At 44.9% G+C, this 27,735-nt stretch overlaps 1 protein-coding gene and 1 long non-coding RNA gene across 2 annotated transcripts; one reads left to right on the forward strand and one right to left on the reverse strand.

The window, feature by feature from the left end:
* Positions 1-252: 252 nt before the first annotated feature.
* On the reverse strand, positions 253-739 carry LOC115166352 (uncharacterized). The gene is made up of 3 exons (XR_003870311.1): positions 683-739; positions 389-584; positions 253-294 (listed from the first exon to the last, which is right to left on the reverse strand). It is a non-coding gene; the product is annotated as an uncharacterized LOC115166352 (long non-coding RNA).
* Positions 689-26,976, forward strand: dok3 (docking protein 3). Its single transcript, XM_029720249.1, has 6 exons — positions 689-831; positions 1,031-1,241; positions 1,504-1,604; positions 5,775-5,871; positions 22,199-22,368; positions 25,285-26,976. The coding sequence occupies exons 1-6, from the start codon at positions 775-777 to the stop codon at positions 26,422-26,424; spliced, it is 1,776 nt and encodes a 591-aa protein (XP_029576109.1). The 5' UTR covers positions 689-774; the 3' UTR covers positions 26,425-26,976.
* The last annotated feature ends 759 nt before the right edge of the window (positions 26,977-27,735 follow it).

The raw sequence follows: 27,735 nt of genomic DNA on the forward strand, positions 1-27,735 counted from the left end.
CGCATTTCTTTCTGCTGGTGCATGTAAAAAAACAAATGTAAAAAAAAGTCAGATGGAAAGAAAATATCTTTCTCTGGTAAATGACGTGTTGTAGAAGGGAAGGAAGAAAACTAGACCACTTCTGATCTGTAGGTTCACTATCGCCTCAGACTGCTGTGTTGACGTCGCTGGAACACAGCTGCAGTGGAGAGACAGGGGGAAGGGACTTGACTGTCAGTCGGTAGAGGTGCGAGTAACCACATTAACACAGACTGTGGAGGGTGCTGAACTCTGAGGTGCTGGTGGATAACCTAACTAACAGAAACTAGAACAAAGACTACAGAGTTTTACTAGAGGATAACCTAACAGAAACTAGAACGAAGACTGCAGAGTTTTACTAGAGGATAACCTAACAGAAACTAGAACGAAGACTACAGAGTTTTACTAGAGGATAACCTAACAGAAACTAGAACGAAGACTACAGAGTTTTACTAGAACATAACCTAACAGACAGAAACTAGAACGAAGACTACAGAGTTTTACTAGAGGACAACCTAACTAACAGAAACTAGAACAAAGACTACAGAGTTTTACTAGAGGATAACCTAACAGAAACTAGAACGAAGACTACAGAGTTTTACTAGAGGACAACCTAACTAACAGAAACTAGAACAAAGACTACAGAGTTTTACTAGAGGATAACCTAACAGACAGACTTGAGAGAGTACGTAGGCTACACTAGGGTGGAGGTCAAGGACTGTTTGATTATTTCACACACACAGAGAGAGAGAGAAGATGGAGGTTGTTTTCAAGGAGGGGATGCTCTACCTTAAGGGAAACAAGTTTGGAAAGGTGAGTGTTTTTACATAGATGCTGTATATTTGCAGGACTTTTACTCAACTGAGCTAATCGATGATCGTCTTTACTAATGTCGGAAGAAATATTGAAGGCTATTCTCATCTGATTACAAATTCAAGTGACGTTTATGAAAGTCTTACAACACTTATAAGAATAATTCATCATGATTGACTGCTGTATCCGTCCGCCACAGAAAACGTGGAGGAAAATGTGGATGGTTCTTTACCCCCCTAGCGTTTTTGGCATCGGTCGAGTCGAATTTTACGACATCCTTGACGGAGGCCACACAACCACCGGCTCCAAATCCAAGTCCGCCCAGAGTAGGAAGATTGTTCAGCTGTGCGACTGCCTCAGTGTTACCCTGGCCCCAGAGGAGAGCTACCCTCCAGCTCTACCTAACGATGGTATGGTGTTTTTAGTCCAGGACTAGGCTTAATCTGTCCATGAAACCGGTCCTTAATCTGTCCATTATATCGGTCCTTAATCTGTTAATATCAGTGTTTCAGAGAGTGTATACTCTCTGCAATCTGAGAAACAGTTGAACCCTTGATTTTAAGGCAGTTTATCTGTTTAAATATTGGTTTATAAAATTTATTTGCCTGCTTTAATTCTTTTTTAATTTTTTCCTGAAATAAAATTGTTGACCTTTTGACCTACGTCCTCCAGACTGTAGAGCGTTCGACCTGAACACGACACAGAGGAGATACATCCTGGCCTCGGAGAACTACCATGACTGGGTGGGGGCGCTCTGCCAACTAGCCTTCCAGGTAGGGGCCGTATGTGTTTATAACCTTCCAGGAATGGGCCGTATGTGTTTATAACCTTCTAGGAAGGGGCCGTATGTGTTTATAACCTTCCAGGAATGGGCCGTATGTGTTTATAACCTTCTAGGAAGGAGCCGTATGTGTTTTTAGCCTTCCAGGTAGGGGCCGTATGTGTTTATAACCTTCCAGGAATGGGCCGTATGTGTTTATAACCTTCTAGGAAGGGGCCGTATGTGTTTATAACCTTCCAGGAAGGGGCCGTATGTGTTTTTAACCTTCCAGGAAGGGGCCGTATGTGTTTATAACCTTCCAGGAAGGGGCCGTATGTGTTTATAACCTTCCAGGTAGGGGCCGTATGTGTTTTTAACCTTCCAGGTAGGGGCCGTATGTGTTTTTAACCTTCCAGGTAGGGGCCGTATGTGTTTTTAACCTTCCAGGAAGGGGCCGTATGTGTTTTTAACCTTCCAGGAAGGGGCCGTATGTGTTTATAACCTTCCAGGTAGGGGCCGTATGTGTTTATAACCTTCCAGGTAGGGGCCGTATGTGTTTTTAACCTTCCAGGAAGGGGCCGTATGTGTTTATAACCTTCCAGGTAGGGGCCGTATGTGTTTTTAACCTTCCAGGTAGGGGCCGTATGTGTTTTTAACCTTCCAGGAAGGGGCCGTATGTGTTTTTAACCTTCCAGGAAGGGGCCGTATTTGTTTATAACCTTCCAGGTAGGGGCCGTATGTGTTTTTAACCTTCCAGGTAGGGGCCGTATGTGTTTTTAACCTTCCAGGAAGGGGCCGTATGTGTTTATAACCTTCCAGGAAGGGGCCGTATGTGTTTATAACCTTCCAGGAAGGGGCCGTATGTGTTTATAACCTTCCAGGTAGGGGCCGTATGTGTTTTTAATCTTCCAGGAAGGGGCCGTATGTGTTTTTAACCTTCCAGGTAGGGGCCGTATGTGTTTATAACCTTCCAGGTAGGGGCCGTATGTGTTTATAACCTTCCAGGAAGGGGCCGCATGTGTTTATAACCTTCCAGGAAGGGGCCGTATGTGTTTATAACCTTCCAGGAAGGGGCCGTATGTGTTTATAACCTTCCAGGAAGGGGCCGTATGTGTTTATAACCTTCCAGGAAGGGGCCGTATGTGTTTATAACCTTCCAGGTACACAGGGAGGAGGGGACTAGATAAATAGCCAGTATGACATTTATTTCTATTATTATATTTCTATATATTTTTTTAATAAAAGGTGAATTGATTATGTATTCATAAAACAACATTAGAAGGGACTTGTATTCAGTGGCGGTTCTAGACCATTTCAACTGGGGGGGGGGGGGCAAGCTGGGGCCAGTTGTACTGTTAGAGGGGCCAAGTTACATTAGACGTTATTGTTGTCATATCGTTTTGCATGTGGTACGATACTGTTGTGTTCCGCCTAAAGCCGTCCCTCTAGAAAATGTGTGGGTTAAATTAGTGTTCCGCGTTGCCGCTGTCTAATAACAGATGTTAAAAAAAAGAACGATAGCAAAAATTTGTTATGTAAAAATTATTTCATACTCCACATTTAGGGGGGGGCCACAAGGGGGTCCAAAATTGTTGTCACGGGGCACTGCCCCCCCCCCCCAAAAGAACCGCTAGTGCTGTATTCATAAGACACCATTAGAAGGGGCTTGTAGTGTTTGTCTCTCTGGTAGCTCAGCCTGTAGCAATGGCACCCTATTCCCTACAGGGCGCCCTATTCCCTACAGGGCACCCTATTCCCTACAGGGCACCCTATTCCCTACAGGGCGCCCTATTCCTTGTACTTCACTCATTTTGACCAGGACCCAATAGGGAGCCATTTTGACCAGGACCCAATAGGGAGCCATTTTGACCAGGACCCAATAGGGAGCCATTTTGACCAGGACCCAATAGGGAGCCATTTTGACCAGGACCCAATAGGGAGCCATTTTGACCAGGACCCAATAGGGAGCCATTTTGACCAGGACCCAATAGGGAGCCATTTTGACCAGGACCCAATAGGGAGCCATTTTGACCAGGACCCAATAGGGAGCCATTTTGACCAGGACCCCAATAGGGAGCCATTTTCAAGCAAACCCACTGGCAACAATGAGGAAGTAGTCCGGTTAACAACAGTTAGTCACCTCCTTACTTCTCCTTCTCTTTACTGCTGCTTACACAAACCCTGTATCCCTCCCCTAGCTTCCTGTCACACCCTGTCTCCTTCCCCCGAGCTTCCTCTCAAACCCTGTCTCCCTCCCCCAAGCCTGTCTCTCCTCCCCTCCCCCTAGCCTCCTCTCAAACCCCCTCTCTCCTCTCCCTAGCCTGTCTCTCCTCCCCTAGCCTGTCTCTCCTCCCCCTAGCCTGTCTCTCCTCCCCTAGCCTGTCTCTCCTCCCCTAGCCTGTCTCTCCTCCCCCTAGCCTGTCTCTCCTCCCCCTAGCCTGTCTCTCCTCCCCTAGCCTGTCTCTCCTCCCCTAGCCTGTCTCCCCTCCCCCTAGCCTCCTCTCAAACCCCCTCTCTCCTCTCCCTAGCCTGTCTCTCCTCCCCTAGCCTGTCTCTCCTCCCCCTAGCCTGTCTCTCCTCCCCCTAGCCTGTCTCTCCTCCCCTAGCCTGTCTCTCCTCCCCTAGCCTGTCTCCCCTCCCCCTAGCCTCCTCTCAAACCCCCTCTCTCCTCCCCTAGCCTGTCTCTCCTCCCCTAGCCTGTCTCTCCTCTCCCTAGCCTCTCTCCTCCCCTAGCCGCTCTCATCTCCCCTAGCCTGTCTCTCCTCTCCCTAGCCTGTCTTTCCTCCCCTAGCCTGTCTCTCCTCCCCCTAGCCTGTCTCTCCTCCCCTAGCCTGTCTCTCCTCCCCTAGCCTGTCTCTCCTCCCCTAGCCTCTCTCCTCCCCCTAGCCTCTCTCCTCCCCCTAGCCTGTCTCTCCTCCCCTAGCCTGTCTCCCCTCCCCCTAGCCTCCTCTCAAACCCCCTCTCTCCTCCCCTAGCCTGTCTCTCCTCCCCTAGCCTGTCTCTCCTCTCCCTAGCCTCTCTCCTCCCCTAGCCGCTCTCTCCTCCCCTAGCCTGTCTCTCCTCCCCTAGCCTGTCTCTCCTCCCCTAGCCTGTCTCCTCCCCCTAGCCTCTCTCCTCCCCCTAGCCTCCTCTCAAACCCTGTCTCTACTCCCCTAGCCTCTCTCCTCCCCCTAGCCTCTCTCCTCCCCCTAGCCTCTCTCCTCCCCCTAGCCTCTCTCCTCCCCCTAGCCTCTCTCCTCCCCCTAGCCTCTCTCCTCCCCCTAGCCTCCTCTCAAACCCTGTCTCTACTCCCCTAGCCTGTCTCTCCTCCCCTAGCCTGTCTCTCCTCCCCTAGCCTGTCTCTCCTCCCCTAGCCTGTCTCTCCTCCCCCTAGCCTGTCTCTCCTCCCCTAGCCTGTCTCTCCTCCCCTAGCCTGTCTCTCCTCCCCCTAGCCTGTCTCTCCTCCCCTAGCCTGTCTCTCCTCCCCTAGCCTGTCTCTCCTCTCCCTAGCCTCTCTCCTCCCCTAGCCGCTCTCTCCTCCCCTAGCCTGTCTCTCCTCCCCTAGCCTGTCTCTCCTCCCCTAGCCTGTCTCTCCTCCCCCCTAGCCTGTCTCTCCTCCCCTAGCCTGTCTCTCCTCCCCTAGCCTGTCTCTCCTCCCCTAGCCTGTCTCTCCTCCCCCTAGCCTGTCTCTCCTCCCCCTAGCCTCCTCTCAAACCCCATATCCCTCCCCCTAGCCTGTCTCTCCTCCCCCTAGCCTCCTCTCAAACCCTGTCTCTCCTCCCCCCTAGCCTGTCTCTCCTCCCCCCTAGCCTGTCTCTCCTCCCCCTAGCCTGTCTCTCCTCCCCCTAGCCCATCTCCCTCCCCCTAGCCCATCTCCCTCCCCCTAGCCCATCTCCCTCCCCCTAGCCGCCTCTCTAACAGTCATAAAACTAACTGGGCTCGTATACATCTAGGGTCATCTCCTCCCCTTTCCATGTAATCATACTGATTATGATTATAAAGATAAACTGGTCGTAGATCAGAACGGTTACTCCTTATCGTGTAATCTAACGTTTACAATGCTCTGCCGCTTGACGAAGACTTCTGTGGAATCAGAACAATAATCTGTATGTCTGGGCCTCTCATTCATATATCTGAGCATTTTGTTTTAGCCCAACACTGGTATTCTCTAGTATCATAAAACCCTCCTTTTGTTCTGCTGCAGAAAGAGTCTGGACACACAGAGACCAGAGAGAAGGAGAGAGGAGGTGGGGTGGGGATACCCATGGAGGAGAATGAGCTGTATGCTACCTGGAAGACAGGTACATAGAATACACACCCACCCATACACCCACACACACCCACACACCCACACACACACACCCACCCACCCACAAACCCACACCCACCCACCCACCCACCCACCAACACACCCCACACACCACCCCCCCTCACATATAGTGTATACACTATTTATACAGCAGTATGTGGATTTAGCTATTTCAGCCACACCCGTTGCTGACAGGTGTATAAAATTGAGCACACCGCCATGCAATCTCCATAGACAAACATTGGCTGTAGAATGGCCTTACTGAAGAGCTCAGTGACTTTCAACGTGGCACCGTCATAGGATGCCACCTTTCCAACAAGTCAGTTCGTCAAATTTCTACCCTGATAGAGCTGAACCGGTCAACTGTAAGTGCTGTTATTGTGAATAGGAAACATCTAGGAGCAACAACGGCTCAGCCGCAAAGTGGTAGGCAACACAAGCTCACAGAACGGGACCACCGAGTGCTGAAGCGTGCAGCGCGTAAAAATCGCCTGTCCTCGGTTGCAACACATACTACCAGTTTAAAACTACCTCTGGAAGCAACATCAGCACGAGAACTGTTCCTTGGGAGCTTCATGAAATGGGTTTCCATGGCTGAGCAGCCGCACACAAGCCTAAGCTCACCATGCGCAATGCTAAGCGTCGGCTGGAGTGGTGTAAAGCTCACTGTCATTGGACTCTGGAGCAGTGGAAACGCCTTCTCTGGAGTGATGAATCACGCTTCACCATCTGGCAGTCCGACTGATGAATCTGGTTTTTGGCAGATGCCAGGAGAACCCTACCAGCCCCAATGCATAGTGCCAACTGTAAAGTTTGGTGGAGGAGGAATAATGTTTTTCATGGTCCGGGCCCCTTAGTTCCAGTGAAGGGAAGTCTTAACGCTACAGCATGGTTTGTTGAGATCGGTGTGAAGGAACTTGACTGGCCTGCACAGAGCCCTGACCTCAACCCCATCGAACACCTTTAGGATGAATTGGAACTAGGGCTGTTGTAGTGACCGTATTACCGCCACACCCAGGATCGTTTAGTCACAGTAATTAGTCTTCTCCAAGCTCTGATGCTGCTGCTTGTCATTAGTAGCCTACCAAACTAGACAACTGCCTGGTACTCAACCCTCTTGTTGTTCCTCTAATCTCTCTGACATCAATGCAAATGAAATCGAAAATCTAATCAAACGCATCATGAGAGCCTATGAGCTCATGTTGCACAACATTTCTATAGGCTACGCAATTGCGGTAGAAAACAGAGTAATGGCCTCTAATAAAAAGAGGAGGATCCCGTCAGCTTTCTACAGGCTAGGCCTACTATATTTATTTCTCAACTTTCCTAATATTAAGCACATTGCTTTGCAACAGGAGTATAGCCTACCTGGCTGTCATGAAAATGAACCAGAGGGAAAAGCACCCTCCATTCGCTATTTAAGTTCATAGATGACATGTATTTTTTCCCAGCTGCCCCTGTTTTGATACAGGTGCATGATAAATGGTCCATTCTAAATCAAAACAAATTTCACATATTATTTAGTATATGGAAAAACAATATTAAATCAAGAATAGTCTGATGGGGGACAATATTAGCCTATCACTTGTGAATTATGTATTATCACTTGTGAATTATTTATTATCACTTGTGAATGGGTCCTGAGATCCTCAAAAGGTTCTACAGCTGCAACATCGAAAGCATCCTGACCGGTTGCATCACTTCCTGGTACGGCAATTGCTCGGCCTCTGACCGCAAGGCACTACAGAGGGTAGTGGGTACGGACCTGTACATCACTGGGGCTAAGCTTCCTGCCATCCAGGACCTCTACACCAGGTGGTGTCAGAGGAAGGCCCTAAAAATTGTCAAAGACCCCAGCCACCCCAGTCATAGACTGTTCTCTCTACTACCGCATGGCAAGCGGTACCGGAGTGCCAAGTCTAGGACAAAACGTTTTACCCAAGCCATAAAACTCTTGAACAGGTAATCAAATAGCTGTGTGCCCTCCCCAACCCCTCTTTTTACTCTGCTGCTACTCTCTGTTTATCATATATGCATAGTCACTTTAACTATACATTCATGTACATACTACCTCAATTGGGCCGACCAATCAGTGCTCCCGCACATTGGCTAACCGGGCTATCTGCATTGTGTCCCTCCACCCACCACCCGCCAACCCCTCTTTTACGCAGTCACTTTAACCATATCTACAGTGATGGAAAAAATTATTTCATCCCCTGCTGATTTTGTACGTTTGCCCACTGACAAAGAAATGATCAGTCTATAATTTTAATGGTAGGTTTATTTGAACAGTGAGAGACAGAATAACAACAACAAAAAATCCAGAAAAACGCATGTCAAAAATGTTATAAATTGATTTGCATTTTAATGAGGGAAATAAGTATTTGACCCCCCTCTCAATCAGAAAGATTTCTGGCTCTCAGGTGTCTTTTATACAGGTAACAAGCTGAGATTAGGAGCACACTCTTAAAGGGAGTGCATAATTTCAGTCCTTCATGGCGTAGTGTCAATCTCCCTCGGCGATTATTCGCAAATGGAAGAAACACAAAAGAACTGTCAATCTCCCTCGGCCTGGGGCTCCATGCAAGATCTCACCTCGTGGAGTTGCAAAGATCATGAGAACGGTGAGGAATCAGCCCAGAACTACACGGGAGGATCTTGTCAATGATCTCAAAGCAGCTGGGACCATAGTCACCAAGAAAACAATTGGTAACACACTACGCCATGAAGGACTGAAATTCTGCAGCGCCCGCAACGTCCCCCCTGCTCAAGAAAGCACATATACATGCCCGTCTGAAGTTTGCCAATGAACATCTGAATGATTTAGAGGACAACTGGGTGAAAGTGTTGTGGTCAGATGAGACCAAAATGGAGCTCTTTGGCATCAACTCAACTCGCCGTGTTTGGAGGAGGAGGAATGTTGCTATTACCCCGAGAACACCATCCCCATCGTCAAACATGGAGGTGGAAACATTATGCTTTGGGGGTGTTTTTCTGCTAAGGGGACAGGACAACTTCACCGCATCAAAGGGACGATGTACCGTCAAATCTTGGGTAAGAACCTCATTTCCTCAGCCAGGGCATTGAAAATGGGTCGTCGATGGGTATTCCAGCATGACAATGACCCAAAACACACGGCCAAGGCAACAAAGGAGTGGCTCAAGAAGAAGCACATTAAGGTCCTGGAGTGGCCTAGCCAGTCTCCAGACCTTAATCCCATAGAAAATCTGTGGAGGGAGCTGAAGGTTCGAGTTGCGAAACGTCAGCCTCAAAACCTTAATGACTTGGAGAAGATCTGCAAAGAGGAGTGGGACAAAATCCCTCCTGAGATGTGTGCAAACCTGGTGGCCAACTACAAGAAACGTCTGACCTCTGTGATTGCCAACACGGGTTTTGCCACCAAGTACTAAGTCATGTTTTGCAGAGGGGTCAAATACTTATTTCCCTCATTAAAATGCAAATCATTTTATAACATTTTTGACATGCGTTTTTCCACATTTTTTTGTTGTTATTCTGTCTCTCACTGTTCAAACAAACCTACCATTAAAATTATAGACTGATAATTTCTTTGTCAGTGGGCAAACGTACAAAATCAGCAGGGGATCAAATACTTTTTTCCCTCACTGTATGTACATACTACCTCAATCAGCCTGACTAACCAGTGTCTGTATATAGCCTCTCTACTGTATATAGCCTCTCTACTGTATATAGCCTCGCTACTGTATATAGCCTCGCTACTGTATATAGCCTCTCTACTGTATATAGCCTCTCTACTGTATATAGCCTCTACTGTATATAGCCTCGCTACTGTATATCCTCTCTACTGTATATATTCTCTCTACTGTATATAGCCTCGCTACTGTATATAGCCTCGCTACTGTATATAGCCTCTCTACTGTATATAGCCTCTCTACTGTATATAGCCTCTCTACTGTATATAGCCTCGCTACTGTATATAGCCTCGCTACTGTATATAGCCTCTCTACTGTATATAGCCTCTCTACTGTATATCCTCTCTACTGTATATAGCCTCTCTACTGTATATAGCCTCTCTACTGTATATAGCCTCGCTACTGTATATAGCCTCGCTACTGTATATAGCCTCGCTACTGTATATCCTCTCTACTGTATATAGCCTCTACTGTATATAGCCTCGCTACTGTATATAGCCTCTCTACTGTATATAGCCTCTCTACTGTATATAGCCTCGCTACTGTATATAGCCTCGCTACTGTATATAGCCTCTCTACTGTATATAGCCTCTCTACTGTATACAGTCTCTCTACTGTATATATCCTCTCTACTGTATGTAGCCTCTCTACTGTATATAACCTCTCTACTGTATATAGCCTCTCTACTGTATATAACCTCTCTACTGTATATAGCCTGTCTACTGTATATAGCCTCTCTACTGTATATAGCCTCTCTACTGTATGTAGCCTCTCTACTGTATGTAGCCTCTCTACTGTTTTTCACTGTCTTTTTACTGTTGTTTTATTTCTTTACTTACCTATTGTTCATCTAATACATTTTTTGCACTGTTGGTTAGAGCCTGTAAGTAAGCATTTCACTGTAAGGTCTACTACACCTGTTGTATTCAGCATTTCACTGTAAGGTCTACACCTGTTGTATTCAGCATTTCACTGTAAGGTCTACAACTGTTGTACTCGGCGCACGTGACAAATAAACTTTGATTTGATTTGAATGCCTTTTTTTTGCCACATGTTCGAACCATAGTCTCACCCCTCATGTATCCTAGCCCATAGGCCTGTATGTTTTAATAAGGTTAGTAGCCCATAGTCCTATATGTTTAATAAGGTTAGTAGCCCATAGTCCTATATGTTTTAATAAGGTTAGTAGTCCATAGTCCTATATGTTTAATAAGGTTAGTAGCCTATAGTCCTATATGTTTTAATAAGGTTAGTAGCCCATAGTCCTATATGTTTTAATAAGGTTAGTAGCCCATAGTCCTATATGTTTAATAAGGTTAGTAGTCCATAGTCCTATATGTTTAATAAGGTTAGTAGCCTATAGTCCTATATGTTTTAATAAGGTTAGTATCACCCCTCATGTAGCCTAGCCAATAGGCCTATATGTTTTAATAAGGTTTGTATCACACCTAAAGTGGCTAAATAACCAATTAAAATGAAGCACATTAATTTGCTTTACAACGGGTGTAGAGCCTAACTGACATATATAAGCAGCGTGAGTTTCAACTTTGGGGAAGATCATTTTCACCATAAAAATGCTCCTTTATAATAAAAGCATTACATGTATAATTGCATAAGTGGGCGCTGTTGATAATGGTGTTGATAATGGTGTTTTCATAACCCCTTTAGTGGGTAGCTGTTGATAATGGTGTTGATAATGGTGTTTTCATAACCCCTTTAGTGGGTCGCTGTTGATAATGGTGTTTTCATAACCCCTTTAGTGGGTCGCTGTTGATAATGGTGTTTTCATAACCCCTTTAGTGGGTTGCTGTTGATAATGGTGTTGATAATGGTGTTTTCATAACCCCTTTAGTGGGTCACTGTTGATAGTGGTGTTTTCATAACCCCTTTAGTGGGTTGCTGTTGATAATGGTGTTGATAATGGTGTTTTCATAACCCCTTTAGTGGGTAGCTGTTGATAATGGTGTTGATAATGGTGTTTTCATAACGCTTTAGTGGTCGCTGTTGATAATGGTGTTTTCTCGTTAATGGAACGTTCAGTTTACAACCTACTACCATGTGCACATTGCTGCGTTTATAATGTGAAGAAATAGCCTAATAGTTTATCAACATTTTAATCTAAATGTTCTGATCTCTTACGTCAGGTCATTGCTTATAAAAATGTTTTTTTGATGCTAGTGGTTGTATTAATTTGGGATATATCGCATCCTACAACTGTCCCAAACGGTTTGGAATATGTATTTCTCGCACAGAATAGAATAAGTCGGATTTTGTACTATGGAGGATAGTAGATTGACATAGGCTAGTGCTTTTGCTGTTCGTTAGGCCTACTCATCTTGTTGACTGACGAAAAGTAAATGTGGACAGTTCTTCTAATATCTTAAACTATGAGGAATTGGACAAGGACGCACGCTGATGAATCCCGGATGTGTCCGTTTTAATTTGCAGCCGTTGAGAAAGACCCGATCGTGACCGAGAGCCGTTTCGGGGATTGCGCAGCACACTCCGGGGAAAGGGCGCAATGCAGCACTCCGTCCGCGAAAGGCATGGATTTAGTGTCGCCCACAGCCACATCAGGACCTGCTAAATGAACTAGTGTAGCCCACAGCCATATGGCACAGCCAGATCAGGACCTGCTAAATGAACTAGTGTAGCCCACAGCCACATCAGGACCTGCTAAATGAACTAGTGTAGTCCCACAGCCACATCAGGACCTGCTAAATGAACTAGTGTAGCCCACAGCCACATCAGGACCTGCTAAATGAACTAGTGTAGCCCACAGCCACATCAGGACCTGCTAAATGAACTAGTGTAGCCCACAGCCACATCAGGACCTGCTAAATGAACTAGTGTAGCCCACAGCCACATCAGGACCTGCTAAATGAACTAGTGTAGCCCACAGCCACATCAGGACCTGCTAAATGAACTAGTGTAGCCCACAGCCACATCAGGACCTGCTAAATGAACTAGTGTAGCCCACAGCCACATCAGGACCTGCTAAATGAACTAGTGTAGCCCACAGCCACATCAGGACCTGCTAAATGAACTAGTGTCGCCCACAGCCACATCAGGACCTGCTAAATGAACTAGTGTCGCCCACAGCCACATGGCACAGCCACATCAGCCACATCAGGACCTGCTAAATGAACTAGTGTAGCCCACAGCCACATCAGGACCTGCTAAATGAACTAGTGTAGCCCACAGCCACATGGCACAGCCACATCAGGACCTGCTAAATGAACTAGTGTAGCCCACAGCCACATCAGGACCTGCTAAATGAACTAGTGTCGCCTCACAGCCACATCAGGACCTGCTAAATGAACTAGTGTAGCCCACAGCCACATCAGGACCTGCTAAATGAACTAGTGTAGTCCCACAGCCACATCAGGACCTGCTAAATGAACTAGTGTAGCCCACAGCCACATCAGGACCTGCTAAATGAACTAGTGTAGCCCCACAGCCATATGGCAAAGCCACATCAGGACCTGCTAAATGAACTAGTGTAGTCCCACAGCCACATCAGGACCTGCTAAATGAACTAGTGTAGCCCCACAGCCATATGGCACAGCCACATCAGGACCTGCTAAATGAACTAGTGTAGCCCACAGCCACATCAGGACCTGCTAAATGAACTAGTGTAGCCCACAGCCACATCAGGACCTGCTAAATGAACTAGTGTAGCCCACAGCTACATCAGGACCTGCTAAATGAACTAGTGTAGCCCACAGCCACATCAGGACCTGCTAAATGAACTAGTGTAGCCCACAGCCACATCAGGACCTGCTAAATGAACTAGTGTAGCCCACAGCTACATCAGGACCTGCTAAATGAACTAGTGTCGCCCCACAGCCACATCAGGACCTGCTAAATGAACTAGTGTCGCCCACAGCCACATCAGGACCTGCTAAATGAACTAGTGTAGCCCACAGCCACATCAGGACCTGCTAAATGAACTAGTGTAGCCCACAGCCACATCAGGACCTGCTAAATGAACTAGTGTAGCCCACAGCCATATGGCCTAGCCACATCAGGACCTGCTAAATGAAGTAGTGTAGCCCACAGCCACATCAGGACCTGCTAAATGAACTAGTGTAGCCCACAGCCACATCAGGACCTGCTAAATGAACTAGTGTAGCCCACAGCCACATCAGGACCTGCTAAATAAACTAGTGTAGCCCACAGCCACATGGCACAGCCACATCAGGACCTGCTAAATGAACTAGTGTAGCCCACAGCCACATCAGGACCTGCTAAATGAACTAGTGTCGCCCACAGCCACATCAGGACCTGCTAAATGAACTAGTGTCCCCCACAGCCACATCAGGACCTGCTAAATGAACTAGTGTAGCCCACAGCCATATGGCACAGCTACATCAGGACCTGCTAAATGAACTGGTGTAGCCCACAGCTACATCAGGACCTGCTAAATGAACTAGTGTAGCCCACAGCCACATCAGGACCTGCTAAATGAACTAGTGTAGCCCACAGCCACATCAGGACCTGCTAAATGAACTAGTGTAGCCCCACAGCCATATGGCACAGCCACATCAGGACCTGCTAAATGAACTAGTGTAGCCCCACAGCCACATCAGGACCTGCTAAATGAACTAGTGTCGCCCACAGCCACATCAGGACCTGCTAAATGAAATAGTGTAGCCCACAGCCACATCAGGACCTGCTAAATGAACTAGTGTAGCCCACAGCCACATCAGGACCTGCTAAATGAACTAGTGTCGCCCCACAGCCACATCAGGACCTGCTAAATGAACTAGTGTAGCCCACAGCCACATCAGGACCTGCTAAATGAACTAGTGTAGCCCACAGCCATATGGCACAGCCACATCAGGACCTGCTAAATGAACTAGTGTAGCCTACAGCCACATCAGGACCTGCTAAATGAACTAGTGTAGCCCCACAGCCATATGGCACAGCCACATCTGGACCTGCTAAATGAACTAGTGTAGCCCACAGCCACATCAGGACCTGCTAAATGAACTAGTGTAGCCCACAGCCACATCAGGACCTGCTAAATGAACTAGTGTCGCCCCACACCCACATCAGGACCTGCTAAATGAACTAGTGTCGCCCCACAGCCACATCAGGACCTGCTAAATGAACTAGTGTAGCCCACAGCCACATCAGGACCTGCTAAATGAACTAGTGTAGCCCACAGCCATATGGCACAGCCACATCAGGACCTGCTAAATGAACTAGTGTAGCCCCACAGCCATATGGCACAGCCACATCTGGACCTGCTAAATGAACTAGTGTAGCCCACAGCCACATCAGGACCTGCTAAATGAACTAGTGTAGCCCACAGCCACATCTGGACCTGCTAAATGAACTAGTGTCCCCCACAGCCACATCAGGACCTGCTAAATGAACTAGTGTAGCCCACAGCCATATGGCCTAGCCACATCAGGACCTAACATAAGGAGATCTCAGCAGATATAGCAGCAAAGGGGGGACCAACTCCATATTAATGCCCATGATTTTAGAATGAGATGTTGAACGAGCAGGTGTCCACATACTTTTGGTCGTGATGTGTAGATACGGTACATCTTGGCAATGCTTTCCAGACCCTCCCCGCTACTGTTACTGTGTGTTGTTATCACAGTAATCTGTCCTGTAAGCGCTGAGTGTTTCGAAACAGGACACAGTATGGCCCAATGGAACAGAGAAGGATGAGACTGCTATTTTAGAAGAACTAACGCAGAACGATAAGGCCTTGTAAAAAATAAAGAATTCATGATAAATAAATGATGGATGTTTTCTAGGGAGATATCAAATTCTATTGGTCACATACACATGGTTAGCAGATGTTAATGCGAGAGTACCGAAATGCTTGTGCTTCTAGTTCCAACAGTGCAGTAATATCTACAAATAATCTAACAATTCCACAACAGCTACCTTATACACACACATCTAAAGGGATGAATGAGAATACAATGGCTTGCGAAAATATTCACCCCCCTTGGCAATTTTCCTATTTTGTTGCCTTACAAACTGGAATTAACATTTCTTTTTGGGTGGGTTTGTATCATTTGATTAAACAAACAAGAAATAAGACAAAAAAACTGAACTTGAGCATGCGTAACTATTCACCCCCTCAAAGTTAATACTTTATAGAGCCACCTTTTGCAGCAATTACAGCTGCAAGTCTCTTGGGATATGTCTCTATAAGCTTGGCACATCTAGCCACTGGGATTTTTGTCCATTCTTCAAGGCCAAACTGCTCCAGCTCCTTCAAGTTGGATGGGTTCCGCTGGTGTACAGCAATCTTTAAATCATACCACAGATTCTCAATTGGATTGAGGTCTGGGCTTTGACTTGGCCATTCCAAGACATTTAAATGTTTCCTATTAAACCACTCGAGTGTAGCTTTAGCAGTATGCTCAGGGTCATTGTCCTACTGGAAGGTGAACCTCTGTCCCAGTCTCAAATCTCTGGAAGACTGAGACAGGTTTCCCTCAAGAATTTCCCTGTATTTAGTGCCATCCATCATTCCTTCAATTAAGACCAGTTTCCCAGTCCCTGCCGATGGAAAAACATCCCTACAGCATGATGCCGCCACCACCATGCTTCACTGTGGGAATGGTATTCTCGGGGTGATGAGAGATGTTGGGTTTGCGCCAGACATAGCGTTTTCCTTGATGACCAAAAACTACATTTTAGTCTCATCTGACCAGAGTACCTTCTTCCATATGTTTGTGGAGTCTCCCACATGCCTTTTGGCGAACACCAAATGTGTTTGCTTATTTTTTTCTTTAAGCAATGGCTTTTTTTCTAGCCACTCTTCCGTAAAGCCCAGCTCTGTGGAGTGTACGGCTTAAAGTGGTCCTATGGACGGATAACCCTGTAGGAGATGGATCTTTGGTCTCTTTGTTGCCTCTGATTAATGCCCTTCTTGCCTGGTCCATGAGTTTGTTGTGGTGCCATATTCTTTCCATTTTTTAATAATGGATTTAATGGTGCTCTGGGGGTTGTTCAAAGTTTCAGATATTTTTTTATAACCCAACCCTGATCTGTACTTCTCCACAACTTTGTCCCTGACCTGTTTTGAAAGCTCCTTGGTCTTCACGGTGCTGCTTGCTTGGTGGCGCCCCTTGCTTAGTGATGTTGCAGACTCTGGGGCCTTTCAGAACAGGTGTATATATACTGAGATCATGTGATAGATCATGTGACACTTAAATAAAGTCCACCTGTAACTAATTATGTGACTTCTGAAGGTAATTGGTTGCACCAGATCTTATTTATGGGTGTCATAGCAAAGGGGGTGAATACATATGCACACACCACTTTTCTGTTTGTAATAAAAAAAATGTAACAAGTAATTTTTTTCACTTCACCAATTTGGACTATTTTAACGAGGTGAGACCAAGTCATTGTTTTACAAGCCACAAGTAAGTCTCAAGTCTCAAGTCTTAGCACTCAAGTCCCAAGTCAAGACAGGCAAGCCCAAGTCAAGACAGGCAAATCCGAGTCAAGTCTCAAGTCCTAAACTTTGAGTTTCGAGTCCTAAACAAGTCATAATGTGCTCTTCACCAAATGTAATACCATTTCATATTTTTAACAAGAGTAATAGTTAGTATATTACATTTACGCAAATCATGAATGCTTTTAAAAAAATATCTATATACACTGCTCAAAAAAATAAAGGGAACACTTAAACAACACAATGTAACTCCAAGTCAATCACACTTCTGTGAAATCAAACTGTCCACTTAGGAAGCAACACTGATTGACAATAAATTTCACATGCTGTTGTGCAAATGGAATAGACAACAGGTGGAAATTATAGGCAATAAGCAAGACACCCCCAATAAAGGAGTGGTTCTGCAGGTGGGGACCACAGACCACTTCTCAGTTCCTATGCTTCCTGGCTGATGTTTTGGTCACTTTTGAATGCTGGCGGTGCTTTCACTCTAGTGGTAGCATGAGACGGAGTCTACAACCCACACAAGTGGCTCAGGTAGTGCAGCTCATCCAGGATGGCACATCAATGCGAGCTGTGGCAAGAAGGTTTGCTGTGGCTGTCAGCGTAGTGTCCAGAGCATGGAGGCACTACCAGGAGACAGGCCAGTACATCAGGAGACGTGGAGGAGGCCGTAGGAGGGCAACAACCCAGCAGCAGGACCGCTACCTCCGCCTTTGTGCAAGGAGGAGCAGGAGGAGCACTGCCAGAGCCCTGCAAAAATGACCTCCAGCAGGCCACAAATGTGCATGTGTCTGCTCAAACGGTCAGAAACAGACTCCCTGAGGGTGGTATGAGGGCCCGACGTCCACAGGTGGGGGTTGTGCTTACAGCCCAACACCGTGCAGGACGTTTGGCATTTGCCAGAGAACACCAAGATTGGCAAATTCGCCACTGGCGCCCTGTGCTCTTCACAGATGAAAGCAGGTTCACACTGAGCACGTGACAGACGTGACAGAGTCTGGAGATGCCGTGGAGAACGTTCTGCTGCCTGCAACATCCTCCAGCATGACCGGTTTGGTGGTGGGTCAGTCATGGTGTGGGGTGGCATTTCTTTGGGGGGCCGCACAGCCCTCCATGTGCTCGCCAGAGGTAGCCTGACTGCCATTAGGTACCGAGATGAGATCCTCAGACCCCTTGTGAGACCATATGCTGGTGTGGTTGGCCCTGGGTTCCTCCTAATGCAAGACAAAGCTAGACCTCATGTGGCTGGAGTGTGTCAGCAGTTCCTGCAAGAGGAAGGCATTGATGCTATGGACTGGCCCGCCCGTTCCCCAGTCCTGAATCCAATTGAGCACATCTGGGACGTCATGTCTCGCTCCATCCACCAATGCCACGTTGCACCACAGACTGTCCAGGAGTTGGCGGATGCTTTAGTCCAGGTCTGAGAGGAGATCCCTCAGGAGACCATCCGCCACCTCATCAGGAGCATGCCCAGGCGTTGTAGGGAGGTCATACAGGCACGTGGAGGCCACACACACTACTGAGCCTCATTTTGACTTGTTTTAAGGACATTACATCAAAGTTGGATCAGCCTGTGGTGTGGTTTTCCACTTTAATTTTGAGTGTGACTCCAAATCCAGACCTCCATGGGTTGATCAATTGATTTCCATTGATTATTTTTGTGTGATTTTGTTGTCAGCACATTCAACTATGTAAAGAAAAAAGTATTTAAGATTATTTCATTCATTCAGATCTAGGATGTGTTATTTTAGTGTTCCCTTTATTTTTTTGAGCAGTATATTTATTACTTTACAAATAAACGTTATATTTCCATGGAAATACATGGGTAGCCATGAGAAAGACCCCCTTTTCCTTCTCTCTCTCTCTCTCTCTCTCGCTCTCTCTCTCTGTGTGTGTGACAGCGGGAGAGGCGTGGTAGGCTGGGTCGGGTCGTGTGGGGTGGTGGTTGCATATAAATACATCACCTACAACAGCCTTTGCCGTGTAGAATAGAGACTCGAGTACAGATCTATATATTGCATTTCTATCTGGAAGACTGTATGTGAATGCGGTGCCTCAGATGAAGTAAGCCGCCGTTCTTCATTATCAGCGGAGAAATCTCAAAACTGCGGGGGACAGCAGAGAGGGGGATGGTGGCACAAATCAGAGGTTCAAGCACTCGCCGTAATCAACAGGTTAGGAAGAGTACACAACTATTTGAGGAGGCACTCTGCCACAAATGTGCTCATTTGATCTTGTCCAGCTCCAAACAGCGTGGTGGCGAGTCTAATCTGGGTAAGCAGTGAGTAGCGCACATAACAATACAGGCTCCAGACATCACAAGCCAGGCAAAAAAAGAAACTCATGAAACAAGTTACACACACTCATAAACACACAACTTCGTGTGATGGATCGCTGTCGGCTATATTAGCGTTCTTTGTGCAGCTTCAAAATGGCGAACAAAGTTGGATATTGTTGCGTCTACATCTGTAATTTTCTTCCCGCATATTTTGCAAATTGCAATCCGTTTTTTGTTGATACAGCGTCGTCTTTATATCCGAAAATAATAATTTTGAGGGTATCATCTTTCCAATGGCTTCCATTTGAATTCATCCGCAGACGTTCCTCTGCACTGACACGCACATTTTGATTGGCCGCTGCCCGATTCAAACTGTAATCCGTTAAATGAAGAGTTGATGCTCAGACCACTTTTTTTAATAGCATCATTTTTAATATTTGGGCTTCAGGGAGGGTATCAAGTCAGGTCGAGTCATAAGGCTCAAGTCCAAGACAAGTCACGAGTCATTGGTGTTAAAGTCAAAGTCTAGTTGCAAGTCATCATATTTGTGACTCGAATCCAAGTCATGTGACTTGAGTCCACACCTCTGCTATTTTGTGTGTCCATTACATGAATTCCAGATAAAAATCTATTTAAATTACAGGTTGTAATGCAACAAAATAGGAAAAACGTAGAGGGGGATGAATACTTTTGCAAGGCACTGTATGTACATGTAAGTATATGGATAAGCGATGACCGACCGATCAAATACAGTATATACATGTGATATGAGTAATGTAAGATATGTGAACATTATTAAAGTGGCATTGTTTAAAGTGACTAGTGATCCATGTATTAAAGTGGCCAGTGATTGGGTCTCCATGTACAGTGAGGGAAAAAAGTATTTGATCCCCTGCTGATTTTGTACGTTTGCCCACAAACAAAGAAATGATCAGTCTATAATTTTAATGGTAGGTTTATTTGAACAGTGAGAGACAGAATAACAACAACAAAAAATCCAGAAAAATGCATGTCAAAAATGTTAAAATTTGCATTTTAATGAGGGAAATAAGTATTTGACCCCTCTGCAAAACATGACTTAGTACTTGGTGGCAAAACCCTTGTTGGCAATCACAGAGGTCAGACGTTTCTTGTAGTTGGCCACCAGGTTTGCACACATCTCAGGAGGGATTTTGTCCCACTCCTCTTTGCAGATCTTCTCCAAGTCATTAAGGTTTCAAGGCTGATGTTTGGCAACTCGAACCTTCAGCTCCCTCCACAGATTTTCTATGGGATTAAGGTCTGGAGACTGGCTAGGCCACTCCAGGACCTTAATGTGCTTCTTCTTGAGCCACACCTTTGTTGCCTTGGCCGTGTGTTTTGGGTCATTGTCATGCTGGAATACCCATCCACGACCCATTTTCAATGCCCTGGCTGAGGGAAGGAGGTTCTCACCCAAGATTTGACGGTACATGGCCCCGTCCATCGTCCCTTTGATGCGGTGAAGTTGTCCTGTCCCCTTAGCAGAAAAACACCCCCAAAGCATAATGTTTCCACCTCCATGTTTGACGGTGGGGATGGTATTCTTGGGGTCATAGGCAACATTCCTCCTCCTCCAAACACGGTGAGTTGAGTTGATGCCAAAGAGCTCCATTTTGGTCTCATCTGACCACAACACTTTCACCCAGTTGTCCTCTGAATCATTCAGATGTTCTTTGGCAAACTTCAGATGGGCATGTATATGTGCTTTCTTGAGCAGGGGGGACCTTGCGGGCGCTGCAGGATTTCAGTCCTTCACGGCGTAGTGTGTTACCAATTGTTTTCTTGGTGACTATGGTCCCAGCTGCCTTGAGATCATTGACAAGATCCTCCCGTGTAGTTCTGGGCTGATTCCTCACCGTTCTCATGATCATTGCAACTCCACGAGGTGAGATCTTGCATGGAGCCCCAGGCCGAGGGAGATTGACAGTTCTTTTGTGTTTCTTCCATTTGCGAATAATCGCACCAACTGTTGTCACCTTCTCACCAAGCTGCTTGGCGATGGTCTTGTAGCCCATTCCAGCCTTGTGTAGGTCTACAATCTTGTCCCTGACATCCTTGGAGAGCTCTTTGGTCTTGGCCATGGTGGAGAGTTTGAAATCTGATTGATTGCTTCTGTGGACAGGTGTCTTTTATACAGGTAACAAGCTGAGATTAGGAGCACTCCCTTTAAGAGTGTGCTCCTAATCTCAGCTCGTTACCTGTATAAAAGACATCTGGGAGCCAGAAATCTTTCTTATTGAGAGGGGGTCAAATATTTATTTCCCTCATTAAAATCCAAATCAATTTATAACATTTTTGACATGCATTTTTCTGGATATTTTTGTTATTCTGTCTCTCACTGTTCAAATAAACCTACCATTAAAATTATAGACTGATAATTTCTTTATCAGTGGGCAAACGTACAAAATCAGCAGGGGATCAAATACTTTTTCCCCTCTACCGCTATGGGCCCGGCTCTGTCAGCAGCCCTATACAGGCAGGAGAGATCTCAGAGGCTCAGACACACAGGAGAGAAAGGTTTCTGCATCAGCAGCCGCTGCCTTATCCAAATGTGTTTCATTTCAAAGTATTTTGTTTAGTGTCATTCTGTTGACTTCCCTGACAAGCTGGAGACTGCAGAAAATAATAGTTGTTGTGCAAATCATTTGAATCATCTTGTGACTTTTGTGTTTAATCTATTTATATGCTTTTTATTCAAATAAATACGTTTTTTTTTGACTAGTCAGCATGTTAGAGTTTTGTGTTACAGACTTTGTGTAGGAACTAATCCTTACTTGAGATACAGTAAGAGCTACATAAATCTCCATGTATGAATGTTGAACCTTAACGAATCTCAAGTTAACATCGTTAGCGTGACGTTAAAACATCTTTCCTCCTCCCCCTCCCCTCTTCCTCCTGCTGCTCCTCCCAGCCCAATACCAGGTGACAGTTAAGACCAATGAGGCGTCAAGGAGATGTCAGCTGACAGGAAGTTACCTCCTCTTGCCAGAACGAGACGCCTTATTGCTCCAGGACCTCCAGACTGGTGCGACCGTCTACTGCTGGCCCTACCACCTCCTACGACGCTTCGGACAGGTCAAGGTAAAGGGTTAGTGGTCATGTCCAGTAGATTTCAGCTAGAGTTGTGTTGTATCTACTTTAATCACTAGAATTGTGTTGTGTTGTTTCCACCATAATCACTAGAGTTGTTGTTTCCACCATAATCACTAGAGTTGTTGTTTCTACCATAATCACTAGAGTTGTGTTGTTTCTACCATAATCACTAGAGTTGTGTTGTTTCTACCATAATCACTAGAGTTGTGTTGTGTTGTATCATAATCACTAGAGTTGTGTTGTGTTGTGTTGTTTCCACCATAATCACTAGAGTTGTGTTGTTTCTACCATAATCACTAGAGTTGTGTTGTTTCCACCATAATCATTAGAGTTGTGTTGTTTCTACCATAATCACTAGAGTTGTGTTGTTTCTACCATAATCACTAGAGTTGTGTTGTATCATAATCACTAGAGTTGTGTTGTTTCTACCATAATCACTAGAGTTGTGTTGTTTCTACCATAATCACTAGAGTTGTGTTGTCTACCATAGTCACTAGAGTTGTGTTGTTTCTACCATAATCACTAGAGTTGTGTTGTGTTGTATCCACCATAATCACTAGAGTTGTGTTGTATCTACCATAATCACTAGAGTTGTGTTGTGTTGTTTCTACCATAATCACTAGAGTTGTGTTGTATCCACCATAATCACTAGAGTTGTGTTGTATCTACCATAATCACTAGAGTTGTGTTGTGTTGTTTCTACCATAATCACTAGAGTTGTGTTGTTTCTACCATAATCACTAGAGATGTGTTGTTTCTACCATAATCACTAGAGTTGTGTTGTGTTGTATCCACCATAATCACTAGATTTGTGTTGTTTCTACCATAATCACTAGAGTTGTGTTGTGTCTATCATAATCACTAGAGTTGTGTTGTATCTACCATAATCACTAGAGTTGTGTTGTTTCTATCATAATCACTAGAGTTGTGTTGTGTCTATCATAATCACTAGAGTTGTGTTGTGTTGTGTTGTATCCACCATAATCACTAGAGTTGTGTTGTTTCTATCATAATCACTAGAGTTGTGTTGTTTCTACCATAATCACTAGAGTTGTGTTGTCTACCAAAATCACTAGAGTTGTGTTGTGTTGTTTCTATCATAATCACTAGAGTTGTGTTGTTTCTACCATAATCACTAGAGTTGTGTTGTATCTACCATAATCACTAGAGTTGTGTTGTGTTGTTTCTATCATAATCACTAGAGTTGTGTTGTTTCTACCATAATCACTAGAGTTGTGTTGTATCTACCATAATCACTAGAGTTGTGTTGTGTTGTATCTACCATAATCACTAGAGTTGTGTTGTTTCTACCATAATCACTAGGGTTGTGTTGTTTCTACCATAATCACTAGAGTTGTGTTGTTTCTACCATAATCACTAGAGTTGTGTTGTTTCTACCATAATCACTAGAGTTGTGTTGTATCCACCATAATCACTAGAGTTGTGTTGTTTCCACCATAATCACTAGAGTTGTGTTGTTTCCACCATAATCACTAGAGTTGTGTTGTTTCCACCATAATCACTAGAGTTGTGTTGTTTCTACCATAATCACTAGAGTTGTGTTGTTTCTACCATAATCACTAGAGTTGTGTTGTTTCTACCATAATCACTAGAGTTGTGTTGTTTCTACCATAATCACTAGAGTTGTGTTGTTTCTACCATAATCACTAGCTGTGTTGTTTCTACCATAATCACTAGAGTTGTGTTGTTTCTACCATAATCACTAGTTGTGTTGTATCATAATCACTAGAGTTGTGTTGTTTCTACCATAATCACTAGAGTTGTGTTGTGTTGTATCCACCATAATCACTAGATTTGTGTTGTTTCTACCATAATCACTAGAGTTGTGTTGTATCCACCATAATCACTAGAGTTGTGTTGTTTCTATCATAATCACTAGAGTTGTGTTGTGTTGTGTTGTTTCCACCATAATCATTAGAGTTGTGTTGTTTCTACCATAATCACTAGAGTTGTGTTGTTTCCACCATAATCACTAGAGTTGTGTTGTTTCTATCATAATCACTAGAGTTGTGTTGTTTCTACCATAATCACTAGAGTTGTGTTGTGTTGTTTCTACCATAATCACTAGAGTTGTGTTGTTTCTACCATAATCACTAGAGTTGTGTTGTATCTACCATAATCACTAGAGTTGTGTTGTTTCTACCATAATCACTAGAGTTGTGTTGTGTTGTTTCTACCATAATCACTAGAGTTGTGTTGTTTCTACCATAATCACTAGAGTTGTGTTGTATCTACCATAATCACTAGAGTTGTGTTGTTTCTACCATAATCACTAGAGTTGTGTTGTTTCTATCATAATCACTAGAGTTGTGTTGTATCCACCATAATCACTAGAGTTGTGTTGTATCTACCATAATCACTAGAGTTGTGTTGTTTCTACCATAATCACTAGAGTTGTGTTGTTTCTATCATAATCACTAGAGTTGTGTTGTATCCACCATAATCACTAGAGTTGTGTTGTATCCACCATAATCACTAGAGTTGTGTTGTATCCACCATAATCACTAGAGTTGTGTTGTATCCACCATAATCACTAGAGTTGTGTTGTATCTACTTTAATCACTAGAATTGTGTTGTTTCTACTTTAATCACTAGAATTGTGTTGTTGTTTCTACCATAATCACTAGAGTTGTGTTGTTTGTACCATAATCATCAGTCCCTCCAGGATTTTGCGGCGGCAATATGCAATAATTTAGTCCAATTTGTCACAAAAATGTGCTGACGAGGAATAAGAGTTTATTGCCTTGTGGCTTGACTGAACCATATTATGCGGTAAATGTGTGGTGATCCGTCAATTTTCAGCAATAATATTGTGATTATTTGACTGTGATTGGTCAATCCTGGAGGGACTGAGTAACCTTGTGTTGTGTGTGTGATTGACAGGGGGGCTTCAGCATCGAGGCAGGCCGTCGCTGCAGCTCGGGAGAGGGTCAATTCACCTTCCTGTCTAAGCATGCTCCTCAGATCTACAAGGCCATGGAAGATGCTCTTACCCTGCACAGCGAGATGGAGAATGAAGACACCAAAACCTCTATCCAGCCTCCTAGCAACTCATCCTCTCCACAACTTCCTCATTCTTCCTCCTCTCCTCATCCTTCTTGTAATACCTCCTCCTCCTCTTCCCATCACCCTCCTATCAAACACAGAGTCCACACCCACCCCCGCACTGACCTATCAGACAGACCCGCTGCCCCTCCTCTACCAATGAGAAACAACCTCTTACCCAGCCCTCCAATCATATCTCCTGTTACTGAACAGGTTCCGGGGCCTGAGCCAATGGCTAACTCTGATTGTGATCTGTATGCCACTATAGAGGACCACCTACTCCCCAGAATGAAGCACCCGCCAGCCCCACTCAGGATGCAGCACAGCCTGCATCTCTATGATGAGGAAGAGGAGGAAGAGAGGTGTCACTCCCTGGATACTGTCGACCTGAACAAACTGAGGCTGGGTACAGGGGTGGGGGTGGGAGAGGGGTCTACTTATTATAACCTGAGAAGGGGTATTACTGGGAGGGCGGAGGAGGAAGAGGAGGATGAGGAGGAGGAGGAGAGGTGTCACTCCCTGGATACTGTTGACCTGAACAAACTGGGGCTGGGTACAGGGCTGGGGGTGGGGGTGGGAGAGGGGTCTACTTATTACAACGTGAGAAGGGGTATTACTGGGAGTGCAGAGGAGGAAGAGGAGGAGAGAGAGAGGGAGAGTATGGTGGGTAGCTCACAGTGTATCTATGCTTTAGTGAGCAAGCCCTCTGAGACCCAGCCACTGCCTCTGGTCCGGTCCTTGCCTCAACCCCAAACCCAGTCCCGGTCTATGCCAAACCTCTCCCGCCTGCAGGCCCAGGCCCAGCTACAGGGGGAAGTGGAGATGGGCTCGGGGTGCTCCATCACACCCATCCAGGACCCTATCAGTTTTAAACAGAAGCTCTCTGACATCCTGGGTAAAGATCTGGCTAAGTTTCAGCAGCCCCAGCAGCCCTTACCCCCCCTGGCCACAGTGACACCAAGAGGCAATGGATACTAATATCTACCGTTACTGAAAGACTGTGACTGTTATACCAGCTCTATCAGAACTAGAAGACATGAGGAGGTGACTTTGGGTGCCTGAAGAACTGCCAGTATTAAAAGTGCACAATTGAATCAAAAGTGTATTGTGTGCATTTGTAAATTGCATTTATTTCAGCATTTAGCCTAGAAATCCCTCCAACCTCTCTACACCCCCTGGTCCCTGTGAAGCCAAAAGACTGTGGCTGTAATTATCATTACTAGGACTCTATCCCTACCGAATCTCATCTACCCAGAACAATATCATGTCAGTTATGTAGTCTGTCCACAAACCATGCTATGAGAGAAAGAGACCAACCAGGGGTATTCAAAATATAGGATTCCATCAAATGTGTTGTCTGTGCATTTGTAAATTGCATTTTTATTTCAACATTTACATATTACGGATGTATCTCTTGCATTAAATTAAAATATATTGTACATGTTGAGTCGAATAAGAGAAGGTTATACATTTAATTCCCATGCCAATAAAGTCCTTTGAATATACAGTGTTGAAGCTGTTGAAATTAAATCAGACAGAGTGAATTATTCTGGAAAATTTAGAAGAAAAAAAAAGTTCTAAATATTTATCTACCAATAACAAAAAAAATATTTCCCCCCCTCCATCAAAAACTATTCTCGGAAGAAAACAAATAACAATACATTAATCTCAAAGTATTTTTGTTTATATATTTTTTAAAATTATTATTAGATATGCGTGCAATCAGACCGTGAAACCAAATGTTCCAGATGTATTTAGTCAATAAAGTGCAAGAAAGGAAAGAAAGTCCCTATTATCAGGTCCTTGTTTAAATACATAACGAAGTCTTCAATACCCCACAATAGGCTAGGTCTTTTTTATTTATTTTACAGTGTTCATATCTAATAAATAAATATGGTATGATGAAACAGCCCTCCCTATGAGTAAAAAATACACATTTTCAAACGTCTTGTGCCCACTGGGATATTCGTGTTCTTGTCTAAACGTAGGCTAGACTACCGTTTTAATCTAACCGTTTTAATCTAACCGTTTTAATCTAACCCAGAACGTTAATCAACTTTTCAAGATACAAGCAGAGTTTGGGGAACATTTGAATTCCAGTCAATTCGGGAAAGTAAACCGAAATTCTGATGCCACAATGTTTCCCATTGGCAAGCATTGGAATTTCAGTGTACTTCCTGAATTTAAAATGGAATTGACCCCAACCCCCCGGATGTCCATTTATAATAAATAAATATGGCATGATGAGACAAGTGTTATGGTCTAAATGTAGCCGAGAGTAGGACTAGA

Source organism: Salmo trutta, chromosome 3 (assembly GCF_901001165.1).
Source record: "Salmo trutta chromosome 3, fSalTru1.1, whole genome shotgun sequence".
Classification (NCBI taxonomy): domain Eukaryota; kingdom Metazoa; phylum Chordata; class Actinopteri; order Salmoniformes; family Salmonidae; genus Salmo; species Salmo trutta.

Coding starts and splice junctions, on each gene's coding strand:
- dok3 (XM_029720249.1), top strand. CDS start 775: ATGGAGGTTGTTTTCAAGGAGGGGATGCTCTACCTTAAGGGAAACAAG. Junction 1,242..1,503: donor TCCAGCTCTACCTAACGATG/GTATGGTGTTTT, acceptor TACGTCCTCCAG/ACTGTAGAGCGTTCGACCTG. Junction 5,872..22,198: donor GTATGCTACCTGGAAGACAG/GTACATAGAATA, acceptor TGCTCCTCCCAG/CCCAATACCAGGTGACAGTT.